General features: G+C 42.1%; 1 protein-coding gene across 1 annotated transcript in view; it reads right to left on the bottom strand.

Moving 5' to 3' along the window:
• Positions 1-971: 971 nt before the first annotated feature.
• The window catches only part of CELSR1 (cadherin EGF LAG seven-pass G-type receptor 1), a 300,277-nt gene continuing 287,981 nt past the window's right edge, over positions 972-13,267 (bottom strand). Inside the window, 6 exon segments of the mRNA XM_030537007.1 lie at positions 972-3,243; positions 5,843-6,107; positions 6,606-6,848; positions 9,493-9,660; positions 10,570-10,673; positions 11,051-11,187. Coding sequence (XP_030392867.1) covers positions 3,219-3,243; positions 5,843-6,107; positions 6,606-6,848; positions 9,493-9,660; positions 10,570-10,673; positions 11,051-11,187 — 942 coding nt within the window. The 3' untranslated portion in view covers positions 972-3,218.

Here is a 13,267-nt window from a genome sequence, read left to right as displayed (position 1 = left end):
GGGAACTGGGGTAAAAATCTGTCTGGGGATTGGTCCTGCTTTGAGCAGAGGGTTGGACTAGATGACCTTCTGAGGTCCCTTCCAACTGTTATATTCTATGATTCAGAGGCAGGGCTTTCTGCTGCTGCCACCAGTGACTGATAGGTCTGGCTGCTGCAAGCAGCCTGAAGTGCCCATTGTAATGGATCTGTGGACATTAGGCATGGTGAAGAATTTATCTAACATTATATTTGATATCTCAGAACCTTGTGAAGACATCCAGAATAAATGTTAGTAATTTTCAAGCAAAAAGATCAGCTTATACTGGTTTGCTCCTTGGAATGTTCTAGAAGGAAGAACCACAGCAGATAACTAAATGGGGGAGTCAATCTAGAGGTTGTAACTGAACCAAATGGTAAGATGCTCGTACATGGTCAAATTAGATTGGTGCAATCTGTGGCCCTGATTCAGCAAGCTCATCTGTACGGACAGAGCCCTGTGTTTGTGCAGAGCCCCCTTAACTTACTCATAGTAAGAAATGGATTAATAAATTTCAGCATTAGAAAGACATCAAGTTTCAGGAAAGGACATCTTGGGAGAATACGACATGTAGCATCCAGCTTGCAGATATGCCTACTGGCATATTCAAAATGAGGCTGGATGCTACAGGGTGATGTACAAGCTAATTTAATAGGTATTTCTCCTCTCTAATTTCTATGCTCAGCAACCTTCCTCAGAAGCATAACCAAAGATTTAAAATCTCGCAAGCAGTGCTACTTTGGTGCTGAACATTCTTAGAGTTTTTCAACCTTTCTGTTTCACAGGAAAGTGATTGTTATCAGTACAAACATTACTCCTGTCTGCATTTTCAAACAACTCCTTTACAAACGATAGGAAATGCTACTCAAAAGTTGTCCATTTCTACATCAGTACTCCATGAAAAATAAACAGCCAGAGCAGGAATACAAATTAAAAATCTTAATTTATTCTCTTTTCATCTGTGCTGCAATTCCAGTGTTCTGCACATTAATAAATACACATTTTGTTAAAAAACCTCCAGTGTCTAACCTGCCATAAAGTTTTAACAAGTCATAAAAATAGGTTTAATTTTTCTGTCATTAATACAACTGACACATTAACTGAAAAAGTTCTGATTGAAATAAAAACTAACTACATCTCACGGGGGCAAAATATACATACACAGATGCAAAATGATTAACACAGGTTGTTCACGGTATCTGAGCACACAGTCAAGTGTGACAGACACTTAAACATAAAAAACTTTTTTCAATCAGAAAATTTCATGCAGTATGTTGCATAATTTTTTAAAGAGACAGTATCCTTTCCCCTTTCCAAAGACCTCAAGTAGATTTAAAAATGCATACGGATATAATAAAACCAATATTACTACAGTATATGCTTTTTTTTGTTAATTTCCTGCATTTTATCCAGCCTGATGTATTGTTTCTGTTTATTCTCCCTCACATGCACATTCATACAAAGGAACAGCTAATAACTTCTCAAAATGGTCATTATGAAAAAGTACTACAGTGTGAAATACATAACACTAAGAAAAGGTAGATAACAAATGTATCATTTTCACAAATGGAATTTTAAGGACTCATTTTGAGTCATATATTCAAGCCAAAAGGAACTGCTAACAGAAACATTTCCCTACATACTTATTGTGGACAACTATTTTTCACATTTTTTTTTTGTAAACACTGTAAAAAGATGAGACTGGCAGACACTACACGTTTCTTACACTTGTGAAGATATGTTTAGTGTGCATGAAACATGAAATTGTTTAATACTTGTGTTTGTATTGCAAAACAAGAAGACAGCCAGGAATTTCCCAAACAGTTAAGAAATGAAACACAGATCTCCTAAAGACTCATGTTTCTGCTCCAATTGGCAAAATGCTGACTCAGTGTAAAAAATAAAAAGTAAAACAAAGCAGTCAGCCTCACACAGTATTTGTGCAATGGGGGAACTGCACAAGTGCGTCCTCACAACAAGACCCTGGTTTGTTGCTTAGTAGGAAAAATGTGATGAAAAGCTAAGTCAAAAGGTGACTAGCATGTAAATTACACAAGTATAGGGAAATATTGTAAACCAGAATTGATTTCTCTCCAAGAACTGTTTTGAAATCTTTGACTAGCTGAAGATACAATATCTTTTAGCTGGGAAATTCGATTTCTGTTCTTTTTAATGTAAACACCAATTAAAAAATATGGGACAAGAGGCCAAAACACCTTAAAAACAAATGAACATTTTTGTTGGTTTTAGTAGAGGTTATCAAAAATACACACTGCATCCTTAAAATATTCCATAATCTGGAAACAGAAGCCTATAAATTATATTTATAAATTTAGATTCAACCTTTTCACTGTAGTATTTTAAAAACTGCACTGCATTTTAGGGTGGCTTTGATGCAAACATCAGTTACATTATCAAATGCCAAATTCAAGTACAACTGTGCAATTTTTAATATAAAAAATAATCAAGAGCTCTTTCCATTGATTTCCTAGCATCAAATGAAGAATATCAGTATAAATGTAAAATATACAAAGGAACTTTTCCTTCTTTAGAGTCACCATACAAAATATATAAAATTATCTACAATTTTTTTTATATATATATATATATTTATATATAAAGGACATTTTTTTAAGACACTGTGTCCATCAAAGGCTGGTAAAGATGCTGGCATAGATACGGAAGGGCACTTGGTGTGATATTCTTCTCTCTAGAGTTTCACGAAGCTGAATGGTTCACACTGTACCTCAGCAAGAGGCATCTTCTAGTGCTTTTCTTAAGGCTGATAATTTGACTTATTGTAGGTCCACTGTAGTAAACACGATTTGTTCTCCTTGTGTAAGTCATTAGTATGGGCTGCGCACATGAGCAGTTCCTACAGCGTTGCTGTGACTCTGTCAACACTTCTTCTAATCATTCATCCATCGTAATGAGTCCCTGTTATGTCTCCATGCATTTTGGCACAGTTACATATTCACACAGCCATTGAATGTACCACAATGTAGCCTTATTATGCATGTCTTGGGTACTATGTTTCATGTATGAGCAGTCAGAAGTCTGCCATAATGTGTAACAGCAGAGGAAGCAGTACCATCCTCATCCTCGATATGCAGTGTCTCCTGTGAAATCCAAGGTACCAAGGAAGTGACATCACAGCAAGTAGTCCCCAGGTGGAAAAGTCATCACTGTTTCCTGATGATTCAAATTGAAGTTTCATTACTGCCTCTGTTCATGAGAAGAAGTAACCATGCAGGCTTAGGGTTAAATAGAGACAGGCAAACAATTTCAAGTGAAACTACCTATTCCATTTTAGTAAATTACCATGCTTCACCAATGAAGTGCTTGCAGGGCAGAGGTTGCTCTTGTTACAAAGGACAAAATAAGACAGAAGAAAGTTATTTACAGGAGATGCAGACAGAAATGCATTATGAGAGGAAGCCTGTACAGTGCATGTAATTGGTTAATGTCTAGAAGGAGGCGTGCATTTCATAAAGTACTGAAATCCTACATGGTGTTAGAAACTTTGCATATCAAACACACTCATGCCATAACTTATACATAAATGGTACAAAGATATAACAGTATATATATTTTCTTCAGCATTGTAGCCTGGCCAGCAATTCCCTATGAGTGAATACTACTACTAATAGCAGCAACTAGCTACTATTAGCGAGTAATACTTAGGCTTGTTGGCTAACTGGGGAACATTACAATAGCCAACTTCCGAAGACTGGAGGGTAGCTTTTCAGCTGGAGCTTAGAGAAATCTGTGTACCAGCTTAGAGTGTGTGTACTGGAGCTGGTGGAGCTGGTCACGATGTCATGGTTAAGGCTGTGTTAGAGATTTCCTTATGAAAAGAATTAGGATATTTATTATTATTGTGGTACTTTAAGGAAAACTGAACATGTAAAGTAAAGTTTGGGTAAAGAAGGAATGTACAGGTATGTCATTTTCATAATTTCAACTTTGGACATATTACTGGACATGATCACTAATGAAACAATCATTCCATGAATACCTGTTTTAGGAAAGTCTGTGCTGTGCTGTGCTGTGCTTGGGATTAAAATCTATCTTTAGTTCATAATGGCGAATATATGCACCAATTTCAGCCCAACAGATATACTTCTATTAACCACATCTATGATATTTTTAGGGACTGTATTATTGTATGTCACTTTTCTCCCAAGCTCCGTGGACTTCCCTAACAACTTGCCTCATCTTCCCCCAGCACTGTTCCCTCGCCCCAGCCATGCCAAGCTCCTCATGCCTTTGACCCAAACTATCCGCTCCTTTCCCTCACACAACTCCCAGCCCTCCTGAGACCCAGTTCCTTGGGGCTCATGCAGCCTGACACTGCTCCTCAACTTTCTTCCACTGCTCCCACTGCTCTCAGCCTTTCTGGCACCCTGATACTTAGAACCAACCCTCCCCTCACCCCGTTCCCACTACCCAAGATCTCCTTACTCTCGACTCCTCAGAGCACCCACTCTTTGGCATCTGCCCCCTGTGCCAGTGCTAAGACCTTCCTAGGTCTCCAGAGTTCCTACCCCCCTTCCTCCCACTGCATGCAGCCCTCCACGCTTCCAGCACTCCCACTTCCCTCCCTCCCACTGGGACCGTCCCTCATCTTCCTGGAGTTTCTGTCCTACTCTGCCTCCTGGTACCCCCAACTCCCTGGGGCTCCTGTCGCTGACTTTCTACCCTGTTTGCACTAGACTCCCCATAGCTTTGGTCTTCAACACTGGCCCTCTCTGCTCCCTAGAGCAGCGTTTCTCAAACTGGAGTTGCCGCTTGTGTAGGGAAAGTCCCTGGAGGGCGGGGCTGGTTTGTTTACCTGCCCCGTCCGCAGGTCTGGCCGATCGCGGCTCCCACTGGCCGCGGTTCGCCGCTGCAGGCCTATGGGGGCTGCTGGAAGTGGTGGGCAGTAAGTAAGCCTGCGCCACTTCCAGCAGCTCCCGTTGGCCTGGAGCAGCGAACCGTGGCCAGTGGGAGCTGCCATCGGCCGACCTGCGAATGGGGCACGCAAACAAACCGGCCTGGCCCAGCAGGGGCTTTCCCTACACAAGCGGTGACTCCAGTTTGAGAAACACTGCCCAAGAGCATCTGCTCAGCATGCACCTTCTCCACTCTCTCACTGCTCCTAGCCATTCCTGACTCCCAGTCCTGTCCTGGGTGATCAAAGCATCTGCTCCATAGCATCTCACGTCCCTTCTCATGCCTCCACATTTCCCATTCCCCACACTCAAGAGACTCTGCTCAGTGGAATCTCCCTTTCTCCATCAGCTCACCAGACCTCTCACCCTGCTTAACCCTCCCTTTCCTTCCCCTCACTACAGCTGTCCCTCCCAGCCCCCTCGTTCACCACAGCTTCAGCTCCATCACACCGCCTCTTCCTCCCCCACCAATGCCTCAGTCCTCTGACCACTTCCTCTCTGACACCAGTCCTCCAAGTTCACTGCCTGCAGCCCCAGCCCCTGACCCCTTCCTGCCACCCCCTACTGCCCCAGTCATCCTGGCCTTTTTAATTTGAGGCTGCTTGAGAGGTGTTTTTTCATGTCTGTGGTTGAGGGCTTTAGTCTAGAGTATGTGTTCAGTTGTAATACGTTCTGTCTATTTAGTGAGATGCCAAGCCTTTGGGCATGGGGCGCTGTATAAATAAGAAGTTATCACAGTCATTGTCCCAAGTCTTTAATCCAGTAGCCTAGAAAATCTAAAAAATGAGACGGTGCAGCCTTGTGTGGAAGTGAACTCTGGGCAGGGAAGAGAAAGAAGCAGAAGTCAGAAGCCAGTGATTGTGGGAAGACAATCTCAAACTGGCACTTACTCAGAATCTGAGGTCTCAACATTCACTGTTCCCACATGAACATTCATGGCCATTCCATTGAGCTGATCTCGAGACTGTTCCCTCCGCGGATTTTTTATTGTCACCCCAGTGTCAGAGGGTGAACGGACCCCATCATTTGTCCCTAAGGAAGCAGTCCTGGATGAGACAGTGGTTTGATTATAATCTGATAACTTTTCCCGTAGTCGATTCTTCATATTCTTATCCATCAGAGGGGGAGGGTAGGTGACTTTATTTTTCAAGATGCCTGGTATAGAAAGAAAGGAGGATCAGAAGTTTTAATTATTTTGGTAATTTTATTTAATCAAACTGAACAAATGCAAAAGCATCATTTACCCTTTATTAGCAGATTGTTTCAAGTTTGCCACCATTATTCCATGTTAAAATAAAAAGGTTAGACCCATCTAAAAACAGTCTCTACTGCCCCTCCATAGACCTCTCTGGTTACACAGACTGAAGCCAATTTGAAGGGTATTATGCCCCTACAGAGCAACCATATTCTGCCAAAACATGAATGGTGCTGATGGCCAAGCCTGCCCATGCCTGCCACTGCCCAAGTTTCGCTGCAGATTTCTAGAGAAGTCATTAGGCTGAAGGGAATGAAGGGGAAACCTGGCAAATTCCCCACTTTCCTCATGTGGCAACAGAATCCTTCAGCTTGGATCTCTGAGTTACCATCATAGAATCTACCAAATGTTTCCCTTCGTCTCTGACTTGTTTCTATGCACTGGGTTGGCTGAGTTACCTTTCCTCTGTTCCGGGTGCTGGTTATTCTGCTGTTGTAGAGGTTTGTTCTCTTTCTGCTGCCCTTCGTTCTCAGTTTCTCGAGGTGCTTCATTGCTGTGGTTCACTTGATTTTCCCTATGAAGCTCTACATTGACCTTTGTCTCCACTTTCAGTTTCTGCTTCCCACCTGGATCCTCCCCATCGCTTGTCGTTATGGACTCTGTGGGCCAATAGGGTTTCACATGATTGGATATAGAATCAACTGCAATGCAAAAAAACACATTGGTTCGAAAACCAACCTTCGACAAAACTTGAGGTTCTTCCCTCCAGTCCTGCTCAACTAGTCCTATTCTCTGCAACAGTTTCAGTGGAACAGTCATTTGCAGCAGCCCATTTCTAAAGATTAGCTAGCCCAACCTGCTGCTGGAGGGCGCTATCCTGCCAGTTAAATACAGTCCTAGTTGGGGGCAGTGTGCTGGTACATTGGCCCAGGTGGAGCTCTGAGAGGAATTCTGTTTCCCCAAGGCAGATTTTTTCCTGGAGCTCCCTCACAGAGGGGGTGTCATAGTATCTTTCCCCAATCTGAACCTTAGAGTCCAAGGTTGGGATACCAGCATGAATTCCTCTAAGCTTAAATACCTGCTTAGATCTGATAAGCTGCCACCAATCAGGAATTCCAGTGCCTGATACACTCTGGTCCCCCCAAAACCTTCCCTGGGGACCCCCAAGACTCAGACCCCCTGGATCTTAACACAAGGAAAGTAAACCCCTTTCCTCACCATTGCCTCTCCTAGGATTTCCCTCCCTGGGTTACCCTGGAAGATTACTGTGATTCAAACTCCTTGAATCTTAAAACAGGGAGGAATGTCCCTTCCAACCCCTTCTCCCTCCCCCAGAGGCAATACAGATTCAAGCTCTGTGAATCTAAAACAAAGGGATTCCCCCTTCCCCCTCCCTTCCCCTTCCCGTTAAGTACAGACTCAATTCCCTTGAGCCTCAACAAGGGGAAAAAAATCAAACAGGTCTTAAACACAAAACTTTTAATAAAAAGAAAGAAAAAGAGTAAAAGTATCTCTGCAATTTAGATGGTAAAAGTTACAGGGTCTGTCAGCTTATAAAAACTGGAGAAAAAGCCTCCTCCAGCAGAAATACAATTTAAAATACTTCCAGCCAAATACACATTAAAACTCTACCAGCCAGATACACATTTGCAAATAAAGAAAACCAATTAAAAAGACTATAACCGCCTGTTCCTTAATACTCACTATTCTGAATATATAGGAGGCTGTAGCAGAGAGATTGGCAAGAAACCTGGTTGCACGTCTAGTCCCTTCCAGGACCCAGAGAGAACAAATCCAAACCCAAAAAACACAAACAAAGGCTTCCCTCCACTGAGATTTGAAAGTATTTTGTCTCCTGATTGGTCCCCTGGTCAGGTGTTTGGTTCCCTGTTTGTTAACCCTTTACAGGTAAAAGAGACATTAACCCTTAACTATCTGTTTATGACAGGGGGCAGCAGCAGCAGCATACTCTTCATCCTTTATGTGCCTGAGTAGTTCTACTGGCCGATACACTTGTATGTTGAAGCATGGCCCTGCCTTCTCTTCTCTGCCCTTTGAGATGACTTGCACCCTTGGACTTAAATGGAAGGAGCAAGCCCTATGCTTGAGGGAGCACAAGAACAGCAACTGGACTGCAGTGCATAGGGGGTCCGAGCACACCCCCTTGAACCCTCCTTCATTGTCCAGCAGTGGAGAACAATCTGGTCCTTAAACAGGAATGACTTTATACTGTTCTTTCCAGAAGATTAACCTTTCCGTGAAGGAATCTTATAATTGTGCATTCCTTTGATAAGAAAAAGAAGATCTCTCACGCAGTATTAGAGCAGTATGTTTCCTAGGAACCCAGAAGTTGCCCTGTATGCCTGAGGCTAATAAAAAAGCAAACGCTGAGATACCAAGCTAAATGGAAAATTCATGATGCTGCACAAATGCTGTGATGGAAGCACCTACCATTGTCAAGGTATAATTATAAAGAGCTGAATTTAAAGCCATCATCATCAATTGAGCCATAAGCCTAGTTGCTACAGTAATGAATGCATTTGTAGAAAACACTCTCTAACCCAAAACTTGCTCCAAGGCTGGGTTGAGTTTTAATCACATCAGTTTACATTTGTGGGAAACCTGTAGCAATTTTGGTTGAATTTTACTTTGTGTTTCTTTGAATGTAAAAATCAAAAGGGAACTGCAAACCTGTATAGGATGAAGCAAGGGAAGGTGTGAATGAACACCAGAGAGCCAAAACCCACTTAGTTTTGTCTGACCGTACCAGTCTCTCTTAGCATAAGAACAAAACCTGTATCTTCAAAGAGTCATGGAGGGACATGGTGCACAGAAGTGACTGATACCAAGTGTTAATTTCAAACCTTTCAGTTCCATGCCCTCCTCTGACCCCAGGAAATCTCCATTATTCTATTGTATGGGGGAAACGTTGCAAGTGTTCCTTTTTCCCCCCAAATTGCCATGCTCTTTTATTGCCTCCTCTTCCTGTCCCCCCTCTGCTGATATTTAGATAGCTGTGTAGTGCCATTTCCAACTACATTTGTGGAGAGAAACAGCCCTGCAGGGGTCCCTCTGCAATGCTAACAGCCATGTTGCATTGGTACGCTAAGTAGCTGGTGCACACTTACTCAAGTGTCCTTTGTTCTTGCATTCATTCACCACAGGGGACAAATCCTCTCAGCTTGGGGAAACAAGCATCTCTTGGATATCACCAACAATAAGAAAACAGGGATTCAAAGCAGCTGTAGCTGTACACTATCCTGGTCAATTCCATGCATCCACTACTCAATTCGTTTTCTAATATGGGAAAGAAATCTATTCCTTCAGCATGAGCAGCTGCTTTACCTTTAGGAGTGCTGTGGATTGGGCCACGCTCATTGTTTTTGGAAGTGGTTGTGTTCCATTTCTTCTCCGTTTCAATCCCATCTTCCTCACTCTCTGATGAATGGGAGGAAGCGTAAGAGCTGCTATGTTCATCAAGAGACAACTCGCTGTCAGAATCAGAATCATGCTCTGTCAAGGTGGAGGAGGCAAAAAACACAGGGATTAGAACCTGAAAGGCAGTCGAGAAAATCTACATGCCAAATGAATGGAGTGAAAGAAAACCACTGCAGGCTCCCAGATACCATGGTGATGGGCACTTTAGAATGCTTACGCCTACACAGCCCAGCCAGCCACATGAGAATAGATTATTAGTGCAGCAGTCTTCATCTGAGGAAATCAAGTGAAACAAAATTGTACAGTACAGCTAACTGGACAGGACACTTTAATGTTTTATATGGTTTAGTTTGCACTGTTGTGGCTCCTGTAACTGTTGCTAAAGTTTAAATGTGTGGGAAGAAGAGAGAGACTAAAGTTCATTAGTTGGATAATTGCTATGTATACACAGTGGCTGGAGAGCACAATTCTCTCTGCTATTCAATGTGCAAAATAGTCATCCAGTGCCATCTTGGTCAAAGCAACACATAGACCCTCCATCATAAAGCACCAAGAAGACCTAGGAATAGAAAACTGAAAAGTAGTAAAAGGAAGACACTTCCTCAAGCTTTCCCCCAGTAAGAAATTTCCATCTGAAAAGCAAGGAAGAAAAACTGTGCATAACTTTGTGAGAAAGGAAAGAGAATCCAGAAACAATCACACAATTCGTGGCAACCTGCCATCAAATTAGAAATAGATCCTAATACAAAATAGACACATGATATTTCTGCTATGAACCCTTGTCCTAGATAAAGATACTCAATAACTATGGGAACACCTTTATATCTTGTTATGCCAGTACAGCTATTTAAACTGAGAGTGAAACAGAGTAAGATGGAGAGGTTACTACTTTAATTATAGGATCTTTTCAAGAAAGTATCTTTATTAAGCTGAGAAGGAAGAAATGCACACTTGGTTCTAAGCAATTCTCCAAAAAGCTCTTACCATTGGATTTTGATGGATTTCTATGAAAAATGGAGGAATCTGCTTCTGTCTGACCTGCCCTTGCTTGGCTTGAGGACCCACTGAGCTTCTGAGCGGCCTCATCCCTAAAAGATGGGGGAGTAACATTTTTGGTCAACATGCTATTCTTAGTGACAAGACAGAAATACACAGACCACTCTAAATCTCCATTATGCACTGTCAAATGTAACATTTTAACAGGCAAGCTCTACAGAACTAATAGCAAAAATACTTACAGTATTTCATTTTAATTATAGTTTGAACTGCCCACTAAAGTTGCATGCAAATGAGAAATACATAAAGGAAGATGCAAAGATAACAACTTCATAAAGAGAACTGCCAAGACACAGGACAAGTAGAAGTTGAACAAAACATTAGCTGGTTGTTGTTAGTTTTTTTCTCACAGAAGCAATGAGAAGGGAAAAATAAAGGCCTGAAAGCCATGCACCCACCACCTGATTACCTGAGAATGTAAGCAAGGTAGCTATTGTGGCTCTTGGCTGACCTGATGGTGCTCTCTAGGGAGACTGTGGATTCACCAATATTTGTGCGATACATATTTGGCTCCTCTATATATGTGTTGTTACAGTTCAGAGATCGCTGAGGAAAAAAATAGTAATAGTGAATGATAACAAATAAACAAACATTTCTCCGTCAGCTGCCCCCAGAATGGCTACACAGCAGAAGAACATCTAAATACATGAACCCCAAGATGGCACATTTTGAGTTGGAACTACTTCCCCCCATTGCAATCAATGTCTCTCAGCTCCCAAGCATCACAGTTTGAGTGGCCTGAGCACAGGACTGGGAATGAGAAACTCCAGAGTTATAATCCCAGCTCTGACACAGGCTTCTTCCCTGGCCACAGACAAGTCACACAGCCCCTGATTTTCAGAAGTGCACCACAAACTCAGCTCCCATTGACATTTTTTCCTATTTTTATAGGCTCTTATACATGCTCATTACCGCAGTATTGAGCACCTTCCAGCAGTGCATTAAGCAATGTGACCAACATCTGTCATGTGTTATTCAATCTCTTTCTCATCCTCTCCCCAGCAGGAGAATTCTGTGTGTGGTGGAGTGGTTTGGTTTAGTAGGCAGGTTGGTTATTTATGTATATGCTGCTTGGTGTTTATTAGAGAACGCAGATTTAAGAAGTGCACCTGTCTTTTGAAGGGGAAGTTGGTGAGGTCTGTGATGATCCTTAGCATATGTGAGAGTTTGTCTCAGTCTCAGACTAGCCCCTGAGAAAGCTCAGTTGTCGGTCCAGACAAGCTTTACCCTGACTGTAGAGTTTTCTTGTGCCTGAGGATCAGAGTAGTTGACCACGGTCCTTATCCTGGAGATTCAGGTGATCATCTAAATATCGTGGGCCCAAGCCAAAGCGCACATTGGTGATACGGACCATGAGCTTAAACTTTACTTGAAATTCGATGAGAAGCCAGTGTAGGAAGCAGAGGACATGTATGGCGTGTTCGCAGTAGCCTCTGTTGCACCGCAATGTTGTATCCTTGTTGGAATTTCCTAGGTGCTGAAGCTTTCTGCCCCGGGTATAACATGTTACTTTAGTCCAGCCAAGAGATGAGGAAGGCATAAATAAATGAGGCCACGTCTTCGTCTGCCAAGATGGTAAGTCTCCTAGCCAACTGGAGATGGTAGAAAGCATTACTAGTGGGTGCTTTTATGGGAGAGCTTAATGTCAGCATGGAATCCAAGAATACCCCCAAACTATGAACTGAATTGACCAATTGTGCGTGTGTACTTTCAACCAAAGGAGCTCATACTGTGGCTGCAAACTACTCAGAGTGCTTTCTTCTGCCCATCAGCATCACCTCTGTGTTGCTGTGGTCCTGTTTAAACCTGCTGTTCTTTATCAATGAGCTGATCTCGTCCACGCACTGGCCATCTTGGTGGTAGAGTATGATCATAGGTAGTGAAGGAGAAGTAGAGCTGAGTGTCATCTGTATATTGAGTCCATGTCATCTCACTAGTTCACCTAATGGTTGCATGTAAATGTTGAGGAGGACAGGAGAGAGAACTGATCCTTGTTGGGACTCCACATGGAAGGGGGTCTAGTGGCAGAAGTAAAGTTTTCTATTAACCCTCTTTGGGGGCAACTGTGACTGCTCAACACTTCTGAGAATCAGGTATTTAATCTCCCTGCCTCAGCTTCTCACCTGTATAATGAAGATAATAAAAGTTGCCTCCCAAGGAACTATTTAACAGTCTTATAAGTAGGAATATGAAAAGTGCCAAGCAATAATTACCCAGAACAAATCTTTACATATTCCCTTATGGGGGAAACTGTAAACAAGAATCTTTTTATGAACAAGGAATTGCTTTTACTCACTTGAAAATATATGCAATATAATTTCAGTGGCAGCTAGCTATTCTACTTAACAACTTTCAACTGCCACTTATACAAGTTAACATTATTACAAACTGGGCAGAAAATTGCTGATAATCAGTTTAGAATAAAATGAATAACCATAGTTAACAGACACTACCTTTACTTTCAACTTTGTAAGAATAAAAAAAGTTCTTAGTAAAAAGCCATGCCACTAGCATTTGCACAAAAAGTCTTGTGCAAATAGCTAATAGCTTCATGATGCTCCATTTTACATGAAGAAAATAATTTCCTGTCCCCAAAAGTTTTCATTTCTGTTTTAAAATGAAAAGG

Source organism: Gopherus evgoodei, chromosome 1 (genome assembly GCF_007399415.2).
Source record: "Gopherus evgoodei ecotype Sinaloan lineage chromosome 1, rGopEvg1_v1.p, whole genome shotgun sequence".
Taxonomy (NCBI): Eukaryota; Metazoa; Chordata; order Testudines; family Testudinidae; genus Gopherus; species Gopherus evgoodei.
The sequence above is the reverse complement of the archived record's forward strand: the minus strand, read 5'-3'. Positions and strand labels throughout refer to the sequence as shown.